Source organism: Macrosteles quadrilineatus, unplaced genomic scaffold, assembly GCF_028750875.1.
Source record: "Macrosteles quadrilineatus isolate MER2022 unplaced genomic scaffold, UCM_ALF_1.0 Scaffold_8__2_contigs__length_117827958, whole genome shotgun sequence".
NCBI lineage: Eukaryota > Metazoa > Arthropoda > Insecta > Hemiptera > Cicadellidae > Macrosteles > Macrosteles quadrilineatus.
In genome coordinates, this window is record NW_026542601.1 from 84181074 (window position 1) to 84201517 (window position 20444).

General features: G+C 34.2%; 1 protein-coding gene across 1 annotated transcript; it reads left to right on the forward strand.

Annotated features, from left to right (window-relative positions):
- The first annotated feature begins 1658 nt into the window (after positions 1-1658).
- LOC129000989 (general transcription and DNA repair factor IIH helicase subunit XPD-like) lies at positions 1659-19387 on the forward strand. Its single transcript, XM_054428104.1, has 16 exons — positions 1659-1736; positions 2374-2473; positions 4861-5112; positions 6475-6708; positions 7489-7612; positions 8067-8163; positions 8518-8651; positions 9592-9719; positions 10255-10484; positions 11143-11314; positions 11442-11642; positions 11812-11889; positions 12469-12645; positions 16722-16832; positions 17189-17287; positions 18801-19387. Exons 1-16 carry the CDS (start codon positions 1732-1734, stop codon positions 18969-18971), a joined length of 2313 nt encoding a protein of 770 aa, XP_054284079.1. The 5' UTR covers positions 1659-1731; the 3' UTR covers positions 18972-19387.
- The last annotated feature ends 1057 nt before the right edge of the window (positions 19388-20444 follow it).

Consider the following 20444-nt stretch of genomic DNA (forward strand, 5'->3'; position numbering starts at 1 on the left):
CATAGTCCTTTCTTAAAAAAAGGCAATCCCCAATTTCTGTAAAAATTAACGTTTAAAAGTATGCAACTTTTGTGATTTCCTCATAAAATATCACACTGGTTATACTCCCACTCTGCTTACCATGATAAGGATTGTTCATAAACTACTAATCGAAGAAAGAATAATGTCAGATTGCCGATACCATTTTATTTACTTTCTTGTTCAAACCAGTTTAATTATAATAGAATATGCTAAAGTTTTGTTTGCTGCTATGGGAAAGGTAAAAGACGTAAAAGTATGTAAGTAAATTTTAACAAATGTTAATAGCCTGGGATGAAATAAATAAATTTGCAAAATTTTATCATCATGACATGTTGATATACTATATGCATAAACAAGCAAACCACAACAGTTTTCTTTTCCTCTATTAGAATAACATAGGAATCTCATAAATGTAAAGTTTTTTTTTTTTTATTTTTCCGTGATTTACAGTAACATCAATATACAAAATTATTTACTTTTTAAGCTATACACGATGGTTGTATTGAAAATAAGGGTATTTCCATGTTTTAAGGGTAAAAAACCCATAATACCCCGTTTCCATGACCAGATCTCGATCTCGCTAGTCCGCGAACTCATTAAAGATTCCCGCCATACACCTTAAAGCCAGATTATTTAATCAAAATCGGTCCAATATTAGTTGAGTTTTAGCGTTCAGGGACACACGTCTATGTAAATGTATACATACATATGTAAAAATATTAACGAATAGTATTTTTAGGCTCTCTGGTGATAGGCTTATAATTTAAATAATAAAGTAAATCGGTCACGGTCCCAGGTCTTACCGTGCCACCTACTGTAATTATATTATAGCTAGGTACTTCCATATAGGGAATTTTGCTAAAAGTTAGTGACTTGTAACTTGTTCTTATACGAACAACACTGTAGCGGCTATTGTACGTTTGTACAGTGTATGGATGTAGCAGTTACTACCATTGAATAAGTGCCGTGGTACTTCCGTGTGTACATTTTTAGAGCAATTACTACCTAAACTCAAATGATAGAGAATGGCCAGAATGGTTGCTCTTTTTGTATGTGATGTTACTATGGTGATATATGGCACTCTCTACGCACTGGCATAGATTAAAATTCCAGGAGAATATTCCTGGTGCTATATTTAATATAGTATATATATATATATATATAGATATTAACTTATACTGTTAATATCTGGTATATGTGTTGTTTCACTGCTAAAATTTATTTACTCAAATAGTCTTTAATTGATATAAAATTAAGTAAAATAAATTGTCAATTCTGGTATTCATCAGGAATGAAATGCTGGAGTAAAAATTGATTGAGAGACATTTTCCATTGCAGTTAATGGCCTAAATTGAATTGGCCCTTATATAATCGTAGATTAAATAAACTCCCTTATAATTCATCTCAATTATGATTATTACCAATTATGATAGTATGAATCCTGTTTAGCTATAATCAATGGTTGTTATCAATTCAATTTTTGGTCTGGTTTGCATGCAATTGGAGATAAATATCAATGAAAAAGAAGAAGAGCTTTTTTTTGTGTGTTTTGTTTTGTTTTTGTTTGTGTTGTTTGTTAGGTTAGGTCGTACGTACTTATGTATGTCAGTTGACTGAGTATTAAACTCATAAACAAATCATAATCATTATTATTTGTGAAAACATGTATTAAGTTTTCACTATTTTTTATTAATTTATCAACATAAAATCATGAGGTAAGCTCAAAATAAGATATCCTCTCACTACTCATATTAAATCATGTAAAATAAAATCTACCATCCCTCATAAGACCCAGTGTGAGCTCCTTCCTATGGCTTGTTAAACATAGGCTATCTGATGAAAACTAATTTAATTTCAAATCTATACTTAAAAAAATAAGATGTGGGGTGGTACGCTAAAAATAAGTCGCCCTATGTTAAATTTAGGGTACAGTTTCTTAACTGGGCTCTATGCTAATATTGATTGAAACTATCGAATTGAAAATATTGATTAATAATCGATATTTGTAAATATATCTATTATAAAATAAGACTATCATAACCTAACCTAACCAACCAAACTCGCTGATGGTGAAAAAATCGCATGAAGGTTTACAAATCAAATCGATAGTTTCAATGGGGGATGATAGGAATAAGTAAATGGAAGATGTAGGTACAATAAGAACCATAGCTCTCAGTAAGTTAATTATTTTTATTTTGTGTTGTGTTACAGCACCAGTTCCCAATTTTAAGTTACTTCATAGAATGTTCAAGTAAGAGTAAACTTAGCTAAGAACATCCTTGCATAGGTGCATTTGTGTTCAGATATAATTTAAGCTATGTCCTTTCTCATATTGTGGTGGATTTGTTACAGACTAAGTGTAGACGGGTTGCTTGTGTATTTCCCTTACGACTACATATACCCAGAACAGTATGCCTACATGCAGGAACTCAAAAGGGCTTTGGATGCCAAAGTAAGTACCTAGCCTACTTCCACTTAATATTTTGGTTAAATTACACATCTAGGGGCGGCCTCATTATAACTGCCAATGGTAAAGGTGAAGGTAAGTACGTATATATTCATTAGATCGTGATTGAGAAGATTTTTAAATTTTAGGGCCTTAGATCAAATGGTAGGCTATTTCAAAAATAAAACTAGCCATGGAGGGAGATTGTTATAGTTAATGTAATGTGGTTGAGGGCCAAAGCGCCAAAAGGCAAGTGCTCCCTTCTCTGTGAAATTGGCATGGTACCTGAATTACATTGTTAGCCGCTAGCTGGGCTAACAGATAGGCTAGTTATGTGCTTAAATCGGACACCAGTCATATAACCAACTAATTACACAATAAAAATTTGGTTAGTCTAACTTAACCCTCTGAGTGTCCATAGTTTAGGCCTTAATGTCCGCCTATTTTTGGCGCATTTGCAAGGTTGTATTAAAACGGATCTGAGAAGCTTAAAACAATGTTAATTCTACTGTTCTATATACCATTTTGTTTGGAAAATCATGGGCTTCAATATTATATATAAAACATAAGGAACATTTGTTAAAAAAAAGTTTTTAGGTAAAAAAAAAATTATTTTGGAAAAATTTCAAAAAAAAAAAGTTTGCGCTCAATGAAATTGTATAAATTATAGGCCCATGAATATTTGAAAATAGCCACTTTGTTCTAAATTTTATGAGGATTACAAATATATAATCATATAGGTAGTGAGGTAAGTTATCAAATAAATAAGTTATGAGTGAAAAACAGATTTCAGTACATAGCGTTTAGCTAAGAATGCATAGCCTAACCATAGCTAGGAATCTGGCTGATAATTTACATCAATATCACTACCTACTTCTTCAGGATCATCAACCAGCCCTTCAAAATCACTTAAATCTTCTTATAATGCACCACGTATATCACTACTTTTGATTTTTAACACTAAAACAATGATAAACGTAATAAAACACATCGGTCATCGGTCCGAGGTTAACCAAGCTGTCTACAAATACGCTCGTCAGCTGTCTGCTACAATATTTTCGGAACTAAAATGAAAAGCGCTTAGAAACAGACCTCCGGAGAAAGCTTAGAATCTAACTAAAAGAACGATACCTAACTCGATCCAGTTCAATCCGATTCAGTCAGTCATAGAGCCTTCGCCGTAAACGATGTTCGTATGTCGAAAAATCGACAAGTGACACTACCTACACAAAGTGTGTCGTGAGTCGATTTTTCGACAAGTGACGCTCGGAAGGTTAATGAATTATCTTTTTTTTAAATAATTTATTTTCTTGATTATTTTTGTATAGTAACGCTACAACTAATAATAATTTGTAACAAAAACTGTTCTAACTAGCTAATAATATTCTCTTAGGTTTATAAAACTAAAGCTTTGGGTATTTTTTTGTAGTTGGAATGGTGGAGGGCCATTTTTATCGTCCTAGCTACCTATAACTTTTGTGAATGTAAATCTATGTACAGTACGGTAGTCTATTTAAAAAATAGGTATCCCCTAGAAGATTAGCGTAGATATTGCATTTAAAAGTAAACTATACTAAAACCACTTTAGAACTATTGAATCATTAACACTCCCGTTTATATAATAAACATGTTATAGTTGTTACATATTGACTTTAAAAATTGTAAATTTAATATTGTATACCAACAATAAAGTGCACCAACTACCATTTAATTTCAATAAAATGGTTTATATTACCTGTCCGTCAGTGATCCTATTGTTGTCGTCTTATGCGACCGGTTTCAGGATTAAAATCTCATCATCAGGCTGTTAAAAATGTCATGTCACTCAAATTGAGGTCATCGGTAAACACAAAAACTGAAACCGGTCGCATAAGACGACAACAATCATGGGTAATGAGGCCCTGACGGACAGGTAATAGGCTATAAACCATTTTATTCAATAAGTGATCCTGGGCCACTAAGCATAATAAATTAATTTCAATGGTTATCAAGCTGGTAAAAAATTCATTTATAACCTTCACCATACCATAGGCCCTACAACACTTTTTTTTATTATTGTCTGCGCCGTTAGCATTTATAGGGGAGATGAATCGAGTGGTAGCATACTCAAAACCTTTTTGGAATAGCGGTCCAAATACCCATATGCTTTGTTGGCAAGTCAGGAATAAATTGAACCTGTCCCTCCCGCACCGAAATCCGAGATGCTACTCACGAGGCTAGCAACACACTTTTGGATTTATTTCAGTAAATATTTACTGAAACTCTTATCGCCCAAAATTAAATAAATGCCAGCAACGGCATTTTAATTTTTTCCCTTTTAAAACTAGCGGAGCTAACTAACAAATGATTTGGTAATAAAAAAGTCAATATCAAAACATTATATTGATTTTCAGGGCCATTGTCTGCTGGAAATGCCTTCAGGAACTGGGAAAACCATTTCTTTGCTGTCCTTGATCGTCGCTTACATGGTCGCAAATCCATATGATGTGACCAAACTCATATACTGCTCTCGGACTGTTCCGGAAATTGAGAAAGTAGTTGAAGAGTTGCGCAAACTGTTCGGCTACTATGAACAAAATGGCGACAAGTTAAATATGGTCGGCTTGGTGCTTAGCTCCAGGAAGAACATGTGTATTCATCCTCAAGTAAGTTAAATAATTTAGTAGCCTACTCTTTATTGTTTGCTATAAAATAATTGTTATTATTGTGAAGGATTTGGTAGCCTAGTATAGGTTCTACAACAACTACCATATATTTTAGGTTTTTCAATGTTAAAGATGTACAACAGTGCAACTGATCATTCTGTGACTTAGGTAAAGTTCCTGGGAATTGATTTTAAAAACATTAAGAATATTCTCAAACAAGAGTAAATACCCATCATAATTATTTCCTTTATTAGTGGCAAAATTAATCGTAGATAATATTTAAAAAAAAATATATATATATACCTATATATATACACAGTATATATAGGCCTACCTTTATTGAAGATTTTCTAATTGTAAATGGTTGTTTACTCAAGGGGTTAGGCCGCATTTTACTAGGTCTGGGGAACAAGCTAGCTTAGTTTGAAAGCATGTGGCTTTGTTCCCCAATGTTTATGGGTTCAAATCCCACCAATCACCAATGGTTTTAGCTATGTAATCTAATGTAACGAAAGCATTATTTGATATCCGTGTCGTAGACACCGATGCTCCCTCATATGCTTCCAAACCTCATGACAATGTCATGAAAAATGCAGAAGAAGAAAAGAAAAGAAAGTATATTTCAGCCTGTGGGAGCCGGAATGCCTCTTTCACTCCTTTGATAACACCAGTCTGTGGAATCCTAGGCAATGATTTTCAAACACTAATAAGAGCACTAGCTGAGAGATTGTCAGAAAAATGGGTTAAGCCTTACAGCCTGGTAGTAAATTGGATCAGAACGAGGCTGACTTGTTCAATTTTAAGGGCAAAAAGTATGTGCCTGAGAAGATCTCGAAAAAAATGGTGATCTGCTCGAGAATTCGAAGATAGAGCAGGCATCCAACATATTTATTGATAGAATCAAAATTTTTAGTAATATCTGTAAATTTAGATTTATTTGTCTTGTAATTATCTATATTAAACAGCATTTATTCACAGCTATGTAATGATGCTGCAATCCTCTAGGTCTAGCGTGAAGTTATGTATCATACGATTCCGTGCTTAGAGCCTAGCATCCTAGGATGTGAAGGACATAAAAAGTGTGTAAGCTAAATCCTGAAGGCCTGTGTAAAGTAAAGCCTTAAATGAGATATATACAACTATAATAGATAAAAAGTATTAAATATAGACTGTCAGCCGTGCTGTGGTTACCATAGTTACCATAGCTTCCAGCGCACACCGCTGGGAGCACCGAGTAGTTACGTTGCGCCGTAACTACATGGCGCTCCCAGTGGTGTGCGCCAGAACCTATGGTAACCGCAGCACAGCTGACGTCTATATTTAATTCTTTTTGCCTATGCTACTATCTTGATTGATTGACAGGTCAGTAAGGAGAGAGAAGGCAAGGTAGTGGACGGGCGATGTCACAGTCTCACCGCGTCCTATGTGAGACAGCAGCACGAGGCAGACTCCAGTGTGCCAGTGTGCCAGTTCTACGAGGGCTTCGATAGGTCCGGTCGTGAAGTGCCGCTTGCCCCGGGTGTCTACAGCCTGGATGATCTCAAGGAATACGGCCGGGACATGAACTACTGCCCTTACTTTGTGTCCCGATTCGCTGTGAGTGTTAGTTTGGATTGTATATTTTTAAGCTGTGTTGGTTGTGACTTGTCATTCTCAAGAGTTTAGAATGAAGAGGCGGTATCAAACTTGGTTTTGAAGACAGGCAATTAAGAATAATGTTGTTGGTTTTTTAAATATTTTCTTTTCGTGGCCACGGACTGCACAATTCTACATATTACTTATTAGTTCAAGACAATCTATCCAACAACTGCTGGTCAAAGGTGGAGACAAGAAGTATGAAGTAAGTAAACTAAATCTGTACATATCCGCGATCTCCCTAACACTGAAGCCACACAAGCTTGAGTGTATCCTCTTTGTCTTACTTTCTATCGAAAGTATTACAGGACGAGGCATACAATATTTAATTGCAATGACATTCTTTGAATATCAATGCATAATTATTGGTGTCCTAAAAAAACAAAGAATGAAAGAATAATACAAAGTTTTGTCATGTGATGTGAATAAATATTTCCTTTAAAGTTACCTCTGTGTATGTGTATAAATTATATTAAGTAATTTATTTTATTGATTAAAATACTCTTTCAAGGAGTTAATTAGGCCTACACTTTTCTCTCTTTGAGTCTTGTAACGTCCCTATTTTTTTATTTTTCTAAACTAACATTTTAAAACCTTGGTTTAGCATTTATAAAAAAATGCTAGCCCCTTAAACATGTTAACATGTATTCTATTTAGATTCTAGTCTAAAGTAAAGAGTAGGCTATCTATTACTTTGATCTTTTTTCATTTTTTCTTCTATGGATTTTCTGTTCTTGACAGATTATGAGCGCCAGCATTGTGGTGTACAGCTACCACTACTTGTTAGACCCAAAGATTGCAGATGTCGTATCTAAGGAACTAACTAGATCTGCTGTAGTGGTGTTTGACGAAGCACATAACATAGGTAAGTGTCTTTCATTAATTTCTGATGCTTGTCATTCAGAACTGTTTTGTAATATTATAACACAAATATCATTGGAAATGCATTTTCATATAAAAGACCATCAATGATTTACACAAATGGCAATAATTTATTATTTGCTATTTAATTCTGGTGTAATGTATGTAGAAGGCATTTAGTTATTCTTCTTGACATTTTAGTATTTGTAAATTAACTTCTTGACTTCTGTTAATACTTAAGTAATTTGTAAAAACTCAAGTATTTGCCGAACTGTAACAACTCAGAAGTTTAAATAGACTCATTAGATAACAGTATTTTCTTCTTTGACACTCTTGTGTTTGTAACTGCCCATTATTTCAAGCTCAGTTTTGGGAGTTTACAAATATTATTTATTATGTACAATGTAAAAATCCATACTGTAAGCTCCGTCATAACTAACAATGTGTTATCTTTGCAGACAACGTATGCATTGACTCAATGAGTGTCAAGATCAATAGACGAGTTATGGAGAAGGCCAGTTCGAACATTCAAGTGCTGGAGAAGACGATTACTGAGTAAGCATTTGGGAAATAACACCTTTTCACAACAAGACTGAAATGTTGGTACCTCTTAATAATCTGTGCTCTGCAGAATTTCTATTTTACCGATTTGTTAATAGGCCTAGTAGTGTTTAGAGTGGCAAATCGGGATTCATTAGCCTGAACAAATTCAATATGTTCAAATAAATACTGAATACATTCCATATACAAAGTATTTAGATCAGATAGATTTTAACTGAAAAATAAATTGCTACAATGATAAAAAAATAACGGCAGTTAGGATTCTTTTACAGACAGTTAGTTGTATATTTACTTGAAAATTTACTTTTTGTAGTTATTATTTTTAATGTGAATTTTAATTTAATGCAGAATGAAAGTAGTCGATGAACAGAAGCTGAAAGACGAGTACGCCAGGTTAGTGGAGGGGTTGAGAGACGCAAGTGTAGCAAGAGAAACTGACGTTGTCCTGGCTAACCCTGTACTTCCCGACCAAATACTCAAAGGTAACCATGTAAAGGTTTTCATTGCAGTTCAATGATTTTATGTTGTATTCTTTATTCATATAATTTGTCATGTATCATAAACTTTAATTGAATTTGAGGTTAAAAAATGTAAATTGATGACCAGAAGAGTTGTTCATGGTGAGGGAGGGAAAGAAAAAACCATATGGATATAAAATCCCTCTATTTATTTTTTTTCATCCCACCTTCACATCCTTGGACGCTAAGCCCTAGCTCTAAACTGTTATACACATTACTACAGACGAGACCAGAGGGTCGCTGCATTATCACTTAGATAAAATCCATTGGTGAAAAGCATGGGGGAGCGAGCTGGCGTAGTGGTTAGAGTGCGGGATTTCAGTCCCTGGGGTCCCGGGCTCGATTCCCGCCAAGTCACCAATGGATTTTATCCACGTGATAATGCCGCAACTTCTAGGTCTAGCCTGAAGTAATGTGAAAAACAATCCCAGGCTCGTGCCTAGCGTCCTAGGACAAAAAAAAAGATTGGTGAAAAGCAGGATTTGAACCCTGAACCTCAAGGACCAAAGTCCGGCGCTCTACCACTAGACCAGCTCGCTCCCTTCCCTCCATCTGTTGTAGTAAAGCTATTAACCACAAAAGTAAATTTGCCACCAACCTCCAAGTGTTAGTCATATTTTCCACTCTCTGTGGTTTATGGAGCTAACCCTTATTAAAATCCGTCACTAGTCCATGTGCATGAAGTGGTGTAGGAAGTGCAGAGTAGGTTGTACTCATTTGCGCAACAGGATCAGCTGAATTTGTTTATCGTTTTCAGATGAGACCATGAAGAAAAATAATTGTAGTGAAGGAACATTTTTACTTTCTGATCAGAGTTTGTTATTACAGCACTGAAGGTTGTGAGAACCTATTTTATGAAAGGACATTGCAATCCTGAATATTCAGTTGAATACTTTTGTTACAGAGGTAGTCCCGGGCAATATCCGCACTGCTGAACACTTTGTGGCCTTCCTCAAGCGCTTCACAGAATACCTCAAGACGAGACTGAGAGTGCAACATGTTGTGCAAGAGTCGCCAGCGGGGTTCCTCAAGGTTCGGCAGTTAGATAGTTGCTTTTGTGTCTGTTATAATATAACTGACATCTAATAAAAATGATATATCAATCTAACTAATAAAAATAAGGTTTATCAACTTTTCATGTATCTAAAATATTTTATGAGTTCTTTAGGATACCACCGATTCTCTTGTGGGGCTCCTCAAGACCTTGAGACTATACTATTAAAATTAGTTTTTTGTCTATTATCATGTATCTGACGTCTAATACAATTATTTAAATATTTTATTATCTAAGTTATTTTGATTCCCGCAGAATTCTTGTTTTGTTTTGTCTTTTATTTATGAATCATTGAAAATTTAATCCATCCAAAAAAATTTGGTGTTCAGATTAGCTTATGTTAGTGAAACTACATTAACCAGTCAAACCTATAATAAAAACCCTTGCAAACGACTACAACAATTTGACCAGCTGATTAACAGCTGTTTTCAATTTAATTATATTCTAGATTAATAGCTGTTTATCCTCACATATCTCTATAGTATCCTTTCATTCTTTTAACTGTTATTCTAGGATGTCGCTGCACGAGTCTGCATTGAACGAAAACCGCTGCGTTTTTGTGCTGAACGGTTGTCATCCCTGCTTCGCACTCTGCAGATCGCTGATCAGACTGATTTCTCACCTCTCTCCACTGTTGCCAACCTTGCTACTCTAGTCGCCACGTATACTCGGGGTTTCACGATCATCGTGGAACCATTTGACGATAAAACACCCACTGTGTCTAATCCCATCATGCATTTCAGGTGGGTTTTCTGTTTCACTAATTAGAAATCATTATGAATATTATAGTATATCAACCACATGTTTTGTAATTATTCAATATCCTATATTGGTAATAAGAATAAGGGAATATCTATCATATATGTTAATTATTAATAATATATTGTAAAAAAAATATTTTCATATGAAGCAACCTTTTTCAGTTATCAACTCAACAACGTGTGCAAACCCAAGGCCACGACAAATATTTTGGTCTTTTATCTGTATAAATTATATCCAAGAACTATTTTATATTCCTAGTTGCTTTGATGTGAGCCATGTCATGCAATATTTGAGGCTTTCGATGGGAAACTGTTTAATTGCCTGCTCAAGGCTAAAAAAAATAAATACTGTTAATAATCAAATGCTCACAATGCAATCAAAACTAACAATCAAACCTGAAAGAAATTGAAGCTAACAGCACGCACCAGTGTTAATTAGCATGATCTTAGGACTTTCATGCTCTAAACTTAGGTTATCAACTTAGCTCACTTAGGCTACATTCATGCTTACTGTGTCAACATTCATGGTAGCTTTTACCTCACCCTTAGTAACACGTATGTTTCCCAACGAATAAAAGCATTCTGTACTTGAGAGGTCAAATTTGATTTTTCTCAATGAACCTTACATGTTTTGTTACAGTTGTCTAGACTCAAGTATTGCCATCAAGCCCGTGTTTGATAGGTTCCAGTCAGTTGTGATCACCTCTGGTACCCTCTCACCACTGGAGATGTACCCCAAGATCCTAGACTTCCACCCTGTCATCATGAGTTCCTTCACCATGACTCTGGCCCGGCCCTGCATACTGCCCATGGTAAAAATACCCCCTAAATATGTGTTTATGTGCTGAAACTTCTGTCGGAGGATTTGTGAGCAATTAAAACACTTGTAGTGTGGCCTATTGTTTATCGCTGAAATTCATGTGAGTGTTTTGTTGACAGATAGTGTCGAAAGGCAACGACCAAGTGGCTATTTCCAGCAGGTTCGAGACGAGGGAGGATGTCTCTGTCGTCCGTAACTACGGTCAGCTGTTAGTGGAGATCAGTACCATTGTACCTGACGGTGTCGTCTGCTTCTTTACTTCCTACTTGTACTTGGAGAGTGTTGTCGCCAGTTGGTATGACCAAGGAGTCATAGATCAGGTTAGTAAAATACTTACTTACTAATAAATACTTACTTTTCTAGATATTTTATAGTTCTTGTATGTAAGAAAAATGTAATTTCAAAATATTTAAAAGTTAGTCACTTAAACTTAAAATTCTGTACTTGATATAAAAATGTGTACTTAAACTCTTTGATTTCATGTTTCAGCTCCAACGACGAAAACTTTTGTTCATAGAAACTCAGGATTCAGCTGAGACCAGTTTAGCTCTTCTGAACTACATAAAGGTACTAATTCCTTCAAGTTTCACAGTAGAATGCAGTATAGAATAAGGACAAGGACTGTTTAAAAATTTTAAATAGAGAGTGTAACAAATTTGACAATGTCTTATTAATGTCAAACACATATGTTTTAATGCAACAGGGGAGACCATCTTACTAAGTTACCTCTAAATTTCTAGATCAATTGTTTAATACATTATCAACAATTAAGTAATAGTTGCCCAAATACCTCAGGGAATGCAGTCAAGAGCCCTGAAAGTCTTAAAATAATCTTGGGGCCATATCCTCCCTAAGTAGAATATAAAACCAAGGGTTTAACAACTTTTAACACTACCGTAGTACATTTTCAAAGAAGAATTTGTCTTGAGAGAATTATCAGTTAGATGGATAAAACTTGTAATACCATGTTATAACAAGTTACCCAGTTATATTACAAGTTATTACAATAGTTATAGTTTATAGTTATATTACAAGTTATGTTATTGTTTGGATCAATCGTTAAGCATTGACACATTCTGACCGAGACATTCCTTCATATAGGAGTGGGGTCTTAACATTCAAGTTATGTCTTGCACAACTTTACAGGCCTGTGAGAGTGGCAGAGGCGCCGTGTTGCTGTCGGTTGCTCGAGGCAAGGTGTCTGAAGGTGTGGACTTTGACCACCATCTTGGCCGAGCTGTACTCATGTTGGGCATCCCATATGTATACACACAGTCAAGGATACTGCGGGCGCGTCTGGAGTACCTCAGGGATCAGTTCCAGGTAGCCTATGATAGTTGATAGTTGTTCTAGTTTTGTTCAGCAAACCCTTTATAACCCAATGTACTTTTCTAAGTGATAATATAGAATAAAAACTTAGTATTTACATTCATGGCTGTGAGCTAAATTAATAATTTACAACTTTTTATTCTATAGATATTGTCACTTTAATATTTCAAAAGACTATAATGCAAAGTAAATAAAAGAAACGTCTTATAACACTTAAAACATATATTTACGCTTATACTATTACTCACAAGACGGTAAATATACAAAAAAGATGGTAAGTGGTGATCAATTTCGATTGGACGCTCCAATCATCATCAGACCCAATAGGCGAATGACTTGGGCAACTTCATGTGGTGCTTGAAACAGACCCCTTGGTCTCTTTCTTTGTTTCATTCTTCATTTTCATTTGTCAGTCCAAAAACTGTCATGGGTACTTTTATTTATAAATATTATTTTCATCTTTCTCTTAAGAGTCGGCAGGAGTTCAATAGTTATTTTGCATTGTTGTTGACTGTCAGATGCCAGGCTAAACAATGGTTGTCCGAGTGCCGATCAGCAAAAACATGCGTTCATGTAGAAGCATATTAATCATGCACCGTAAGCTTGATTATCGAGCAGAAAATTGTATGCGATTCTTAAATATATTTTCCTTGTGAATTGTTTTTTGGGATTTTTAAAACTTTTGTTTTAGAGGTTGAAAAAAATCACTGTTTAAGTCAATATATTTATGTAGTTTACAAAACAATAACAATTAAAATTAAAAAGTGGGTAGCAAATCACATCCATGGTTTCAATAGCTTTAAAATGAGATATTTTTCAACTTTTTACCTTAATTAACAATGCCGTAATATGCTTCCACCATAACATTGCCGTTACAGGCAGAAAATCCAAGATGGTTGGCGGTCCTGCCGACTCTTAAGTCAATGTTTCAAATGTACATACGTGAGAATATATCGTAGCCTATTACAATAAGTTTTAATTTTTATGTGGAGAAAAAAAAATTTTTGATAAAAGTGAATATGACTGAATTTACTCTGATTTCTATTTGGATACGTGACAACATGTATACAAGGATATAAATGGTTAAAAAAGTATTCATATTCAAACATCTTTATTCGTAAATCATGTACAGTGAATAGTGTCAGAATACTTAAAATAAAAATACTATTTCTATTTATGGGAGGTGGAAAATTCATCAAAAGAATATAATGCTAGATTTATCATATGCTCCTTTAGAATTTTCTTGAATTTAGATAGGTTCGTTTCTTTTTTGAATTTTCAGGGTCATTTTTTTGTGTAAAGGAATTATTTTTGCCTGCTTTAATATGTTAGAAAAAATGCCTGAAACAAACGAAGAATTAATCAGATGACTAACAATTTTGCTGATGTAGGTTTTGGCAGCCTTTATTATTGTTACAGGAATTTTGTCATGCCCACTGGAGTGTTTATTTTTTAAAGATTGAATGATTTTTTCCACCTCCCTTTCAGTGATCGGTTTAAGTTCAAATTTTGGCTTTACAAACAAGTCATCGATAAAATCAGCTTTCACATCAGCCGTCACATTTTGATTGTTACAATTTAAATTTAAATCTAAATCTGTAACCATGTTGCTAAAATAACCATTTATTAAACATATTTGCAATTTTACCAGGGTCTAAAATTGTTTCAAAATTTATTTTAAAATTATATTTTCTAATGGTTTCTTGGAAGAGCAAACAGCCGATTTTCATGGCGTCCGTTCCGACAAATGGATAAGTTACATTTAGATATAGTTAAGTAGATATATAAGTTCCAATTATGGTGGGCTAAGTCAGGCAACAAGCGGGGAGCCTTTCTGGCTCACCCGACCATTGAAATGTAGGAAATCACAACTCAGTCGGTTGGTTGTCTTCTGCAACCAACCTTTTCAAACATGAAAAACTAAACCACATGTTCCCAGAATGTAGCTTAGCAATTATCAATCAAATTCATACATATTAACCATTCAGTATTCAATTTACATATTATTTCCCTCACTCATCCATATTAGTAAGTACAAGTCAAGTCAAATAAATCTTTATTCAGACACACAACAATGTGTACATGAATGCGTCTTAATCTTAAACTATAACTAATTCTAAAACCATTTTCCTGATCCATTTTATTTTTTTTTACATATTTACATGTTTATTTACATATTTGAACATAGTGCAGTAAATTCTTCAAAATTATAAAACTCTCCATTAATTAGAAAATTCTTAAGCTTTTTTTTGATCTTATTTCTGTTTTTCTCATGTCTGATGCTACAAGGGAGAGAATGAAAAAATTTAACCCCAATATAGTCAGGACTTTCTTTAAATTTTTCTTTTTTATGCTTTTTAATTATAAAATTTTGTTTGTGCCTAGTATTGTAAGTATGTACATCCTGCTGTCTTTGCAGTTGTGACTCCCGGCTTTTAACATATAAAATAGTCTTATATATGTAGAGGCTGTAAACTGTAAAGAATTCTAATTCTTTGAAACGATTTTTACATGATTCATTTTCATTTAAATTAAGGATGCACCTTATGGCCTCTTTTTGTAAATGTAAAATTTCATTTAAGTTAGATTTATTTGTTCCACCCTAATTGACCAGTAATTATCCAAGTTCAGTTCATAGTTGGAAGGATAGGTTAATACTTAAATAGTTAGTTCAATTAGTGCAAATCAAAGCTAGCTAGGCAAGTGTTCTGATCTGGGTAAAAGGTCTCCGCCCCTCTGGTCCCCAGCAATCTTCCTAATTTTATTGGTAGCAGATTCAGCACGCTCAAATTAAGTTTGGTCCAGACACACCTATTCCTAACCTATTATCATTATCCTGTTTATTCCCTCCTGATTACCCGAATTCCCACCGATCTCCCTCCCCCGGTACGATACCATAACCCCCGTATTACCCTTCCAAACGGCCCCCCGGCTACATATGGTAGCCTTATAAGGATCTTTTATAAGTAGTCTTTTCCTGATGTAAAAAATCTTTTAAACTATTACTTTTATTACTACGATATTCCTTAGTCAGTTGAATAATATGCTGTTGTTTCATCTTTAGTTCTTTAGTTATCCATGTACAGGGTGAATAAAAAGTCAAGACCCCCCCATCTAATATTTTTCCAAGTAAATATACAGAGATATCCTTTTGGGGGTCGTGCAATCTTATCAGGAAGTTTCTTTTTATGATTTTGAAATTTTTGAGTGTCCCCCCAAAAGGGGGGATTTGGGGGGTAACTCAAATATTTTAAATGTAAACCCCCTTCAAGTGACACCTCATTTTAAAGTGTTTACAAAAACTTAAAGAATGGCGAAAACTAGAGGTCGCTATCTCTTCCCTGTCCAAAATGGTAGCCCGTCAAATGTTGTGGAAAATCAATGGTAAAATTGGTTCGTAATTGTAATATTGGCTACCATTTTGGATAGAGAAGAGATAGCGAACTCTGGTTTTCACCATTCTTTAAGTTTTTGTAAACACTTCAAAATGAGGTGTCACTAAATGGGGGTTTACGTTTAAAATGTTTGAGTGTCCCCCCGAAAGGGGGGATTGGGGGGCAACTAAAAACCTTTCAATGTAAAACCCCATCAGGTGACACCTCATTTTGAAGTGTTTAGAAAAACTTAAAGAATGGTGAAAACCAGAGTTCGCTATCTCTTTTCTATCCAAAATGGTAGCCAATATTACCATTACGAACAAATACATTCATTGATTTTCCACAACATTTGACGGGCTACCATTTTGGTCAGAGAAGAGATAGCTACCTCTAGTTTTCACCATTCTTTAATTTTTTGTAAACACTTTAAAATGAGGTGTCACTTGAAGGGGGTTTACATTTAAAATATTTGAGTTACCCCCCAAATCCCCCCTTTTGGGGGGACACTCAAAAATTTCAAAATCATAAATTGAAACTTCCTGCTAAGATTGCACGACCCCCAAAAGGATATCTCTGTATATTTACTTGGAAAAATATTAGATGGGGGGGTCTTGACTTTTTATTCACCCTGTATAACTAGACCAATCATTACCACATTACTTTGTCTTGATTTTCAATAACTGTTCCATACAGATAAGAGAGAATGACTTCTTGACATTTGACGCCATGAGACATGCGGCCCAGTGCGTTGGGAGAGCTTTGAGAGGCAAGACTGACTACGGTATCATGATATTTGCTGATAAGGTGGGTCTAGCAAGTAGAATTATTCTATTAGGTTCTTTTGAAAAAGATGGGGAAACATCTACTTGAATTTTTGTGGACTGTTATTTTGCCATTAATTGCCTCAAAATTTTTTTTGTTGGTTTAATCGTGTCTCCATTCTTTCTTCTGTTGCAAAATCCACCAAAACTTACCTTGCTTTACTTGTATCCAAAGTTATTTTATTAATTCTACAGTTATCATCACACAAATAATGAAGTACTCACTGTAATGGGCAGTAGAAGTTTCACCTTAAAAATATTCAAACCCGTTTTTAAGAAGTTTTAAAAGTTCTACGGTATTATAGTTTAGTAATTAATGCAACGACATGTATGTTGCAGAGATTCTCAAGGTCAGACAAACGCAGTAAGCTACCTAAGTGGATTCAGGAACATCTGAAAGACTCGTTGTGTAACCTGTCAACTGAAGAGGCTGTGCAGGTGAGAGATACCTATGTTAATTTTTTTCGATGAGTTTCACACTACCATACCTATCTCAAAAAATTGAATAGTCTGTAATGCTATAATCTCTATATAGTAAATAGTCCTATTGCAATTATTTGGAACCTGTATCAATTTGTTTGGTTGTTTTGTACAGTCTGATCTTAATTTTGCCAGTCCAACACGTTTGGTAATTTGACAAGCTCATTATGGTCATAGTTAAGACAACGATGTAAAGAACTACTGGATTGCGCTCTCAGTGGAGTAGCGGGCGCTGTTTTCGGTCTAGCTTCCCCCACTCCCTACTGGCAGAGGCTGCCGCAGCCCATACACTCACCATTATAAATCACACCTTTTTAGTCGCAAGTCTGTTAAAATATATAGAGATAAAATATTGCTAACGCATATTAAACTTTTTTTATTATTCTAAATTTTATGTCTGTTTAGTTTCTTGCAGAAAATAACACATGGGAACTCTTTAAAACCACACTTTTGCTACATTTGATTTTAGATGTTTGTAGTCAACTGATAGTGCTACTACCAAATTATGTATGGTAAATTAATAATCAGTAATAGCAAATAAAGGATATAAAATAAAATATGTGTAATTTCCAACCCATCATTAAACGAAAACGTACTTAGGCCTACACATTAAACATTTATGAATAGAATAAATCTGTTCAGTTTTTGCTGCATATATATTTTTGGCGTAAACGCAAATCTTTTTCTTTCGCTTTTTTGTGATCTATTTTGTAAGATACATTCTCATCACACAGTGAAAAATGTATGTATTTAAGTCAAAAACCCAACGAAATCGTTCTATTCATAAATGTTAAATATGTAATATGTTTCCGTTTAATAAATAGGTTTGAAATTACAAATATTGTACTGCCTGTAATTGCTTTGCAATTAATTATTATTTTACCATGTAAATTTTGGAACTAGCAATGTCAGTAGTTGTTCTATAACTTCCAAAATTCAGTATAGTGAATGTTTTAGTTTTACAGAATTAAAATGGGTTATTTTATGCAAGAAACAAAACAGACATAAAGCATTGAATAGTAAAAAGAGTTTGACATGCGTTAGCAACATAATATCTCTGTATATTTCAACACAACCGGCAACTAAAAAGGTGTGTTTTATAATGGTGAATGTATGGGCTGCATCGGGTTCTGCCAGTAGAGGGTGGGGGAAGCTAGACCGCGTGGCCAACACTGAGCCAGCGATCCATGAGTTGTTTATATCGTTGAGTTTAGATAACGTAGACACCGGACTTGCTGCTAGGAAGAAAAATGTTTAATGTACAGTGCAGTAGTAAAACTTGTGTAGACTATGTTTACATGTGAGTTTATTGTTTATTCATCCAGATGCAGTACCTCACACTGACATTTAGAGGGTGAAAGTAAAAGCAAAATAAGGTAATAAATCACGTTTTAAATAAAAATAATGCTTTGGATTTAAAAATATTAAGTTTCATCAAAACCCAACATTACTTTCCTTTCCATGTCCACAGATTGCCAAACGATGGCTACGTCAAATGGCTCAGCCTTTCAGTAGAGAAGACCAACTTGGCGTGTCGCTGCTTACACTTGAACAGCTTGAGAAGGAAGACTTAGAACGGAAAAACCGAAGAGTCGACACTATCGAGAGAACAACTGTTGAAAGGATGGTCATCGATGATTGAATCAGTTCAATTGACTATTAGCGGATCAGTTTATAAGGAACTTGCTTTACATAATCAAGTTTGACTTTTTTTGTTCGATGAGATCCCAAGTTAATTTGTATGTGAAGGCATAATTAACTCCCTAATAAGGTTTTTTATAAGAAATACTTTGGGAGTTTAATTCTCACCTAAGATTCTAAACCATTTAATGAATTAATTATTAATTGATTAAATACCATTATTTAATTCTAAACCAGTAGAAATATTGGCTGTGGAAAGTATGAGTTTGTAGGTCTACATACTTATTAAATGGACTAAAACTAAAGTTATGCATCACTCAGATAAATAATCTTTTAACTACTTTTATTTTAAAACAATCCAAAAGAGAATTGGTCTAAATCATTGATAGGTATATAAATCATTTTGGATTTAAATTTAAAAAAACAATTATCATTTTTTAACCCATTTTTTATATTTTTTAATCGAAAAAAGAATTGCTTAATTTATAATTAATTATTGATAATGAATAAATGTGTTTTTAAGATGTATATAAGTAGTCTGTTTCTCCAAGTATTGTTTAATAAAAAGGTTTTTTTACTCCGTGTCATAACATTATTTCTCATTCCTCCATTTTTAAGTAAAAAGGCTTGTGATTAACTGTATCATGTTCATGATAATATTATAATTGAATCTAAAAAATAGATATGCGAATCCAATTGCAAGTAGTTGTATTAACTTCTACAAAGAGTACACTTACAAAGAGTGGTCAACTGTCAAAATATTTTCTCTTGGATTTTAATATAAGAAAAAGTTAAATTAAATAACAAAGTGGTTTAGCACAAAATACATTTCCAAAAGAAATAATCTACGATAAATTTTAAGCAAGCGTCGGCTTCATAACCTTGCCAAAGTGAACGGTTACAGAGTTACAAAAAAAGGTTAAAAACAGACATTTTTAACAGTTAATTAAAAATATAAATGACAATCATATATACAGAATAACGTATTTGTGTTTTGTTAAGGCAACTTGTGTTTTAGCAGCCTGTAGACAACTTATAAACCCTTACAGGAACCTCAATGGCTTAGTTAAACAACCAATGTCTGGTAAAGTGCTGCACTTTACCTAGCAAGCTTTGCCTAAAATCTACCCTTTAACCATGGTTCCAAGGGTGCTTTACCTTACCTCAATCAAAGAGGGGATGTATAGCGGAGTCAGACTGCACGTACATCCTAGACAGGAACCGCCATTGTAGATCCTAAAGCAATATGATGCTTTCTGTGGTATCAGAATTCCTCTTAAACCAACAAATTAAGAACTAAAATAATGCCCTGCTGCATTTTTAGACCACATTATTTGCGTTAATTATTGGTATCCTATACTATACTCTTTGGTATGAGACGCACAATTGTTTGAAGTACTTAAGAGCTCTAGTGAGATTAAAATAGCCCTGGGTGTCCATTCAAGTTTGAGTGGGATTGAAATAAGAAACTATC

Bases quoted from the DNA above. Each gene is read 5' to 3' on its own strand.
- LOC129000989 (XM_054428104.1), top strand. The intron at 11,315-11,441 runs GTAAAAATACCC...TTTTGTTGACAG, and splicing joins GGCCCTGCATACTGCCCATG to ATAGTGTCGAAAGGCAACGA. The intron at 17,288-18,800 runs GTGAGAGATACC...CCATGTCCACAG, and splicing joins CAACTGAAGAGGCTGTGCAG to ATTGCCAAACGATGGCTACG.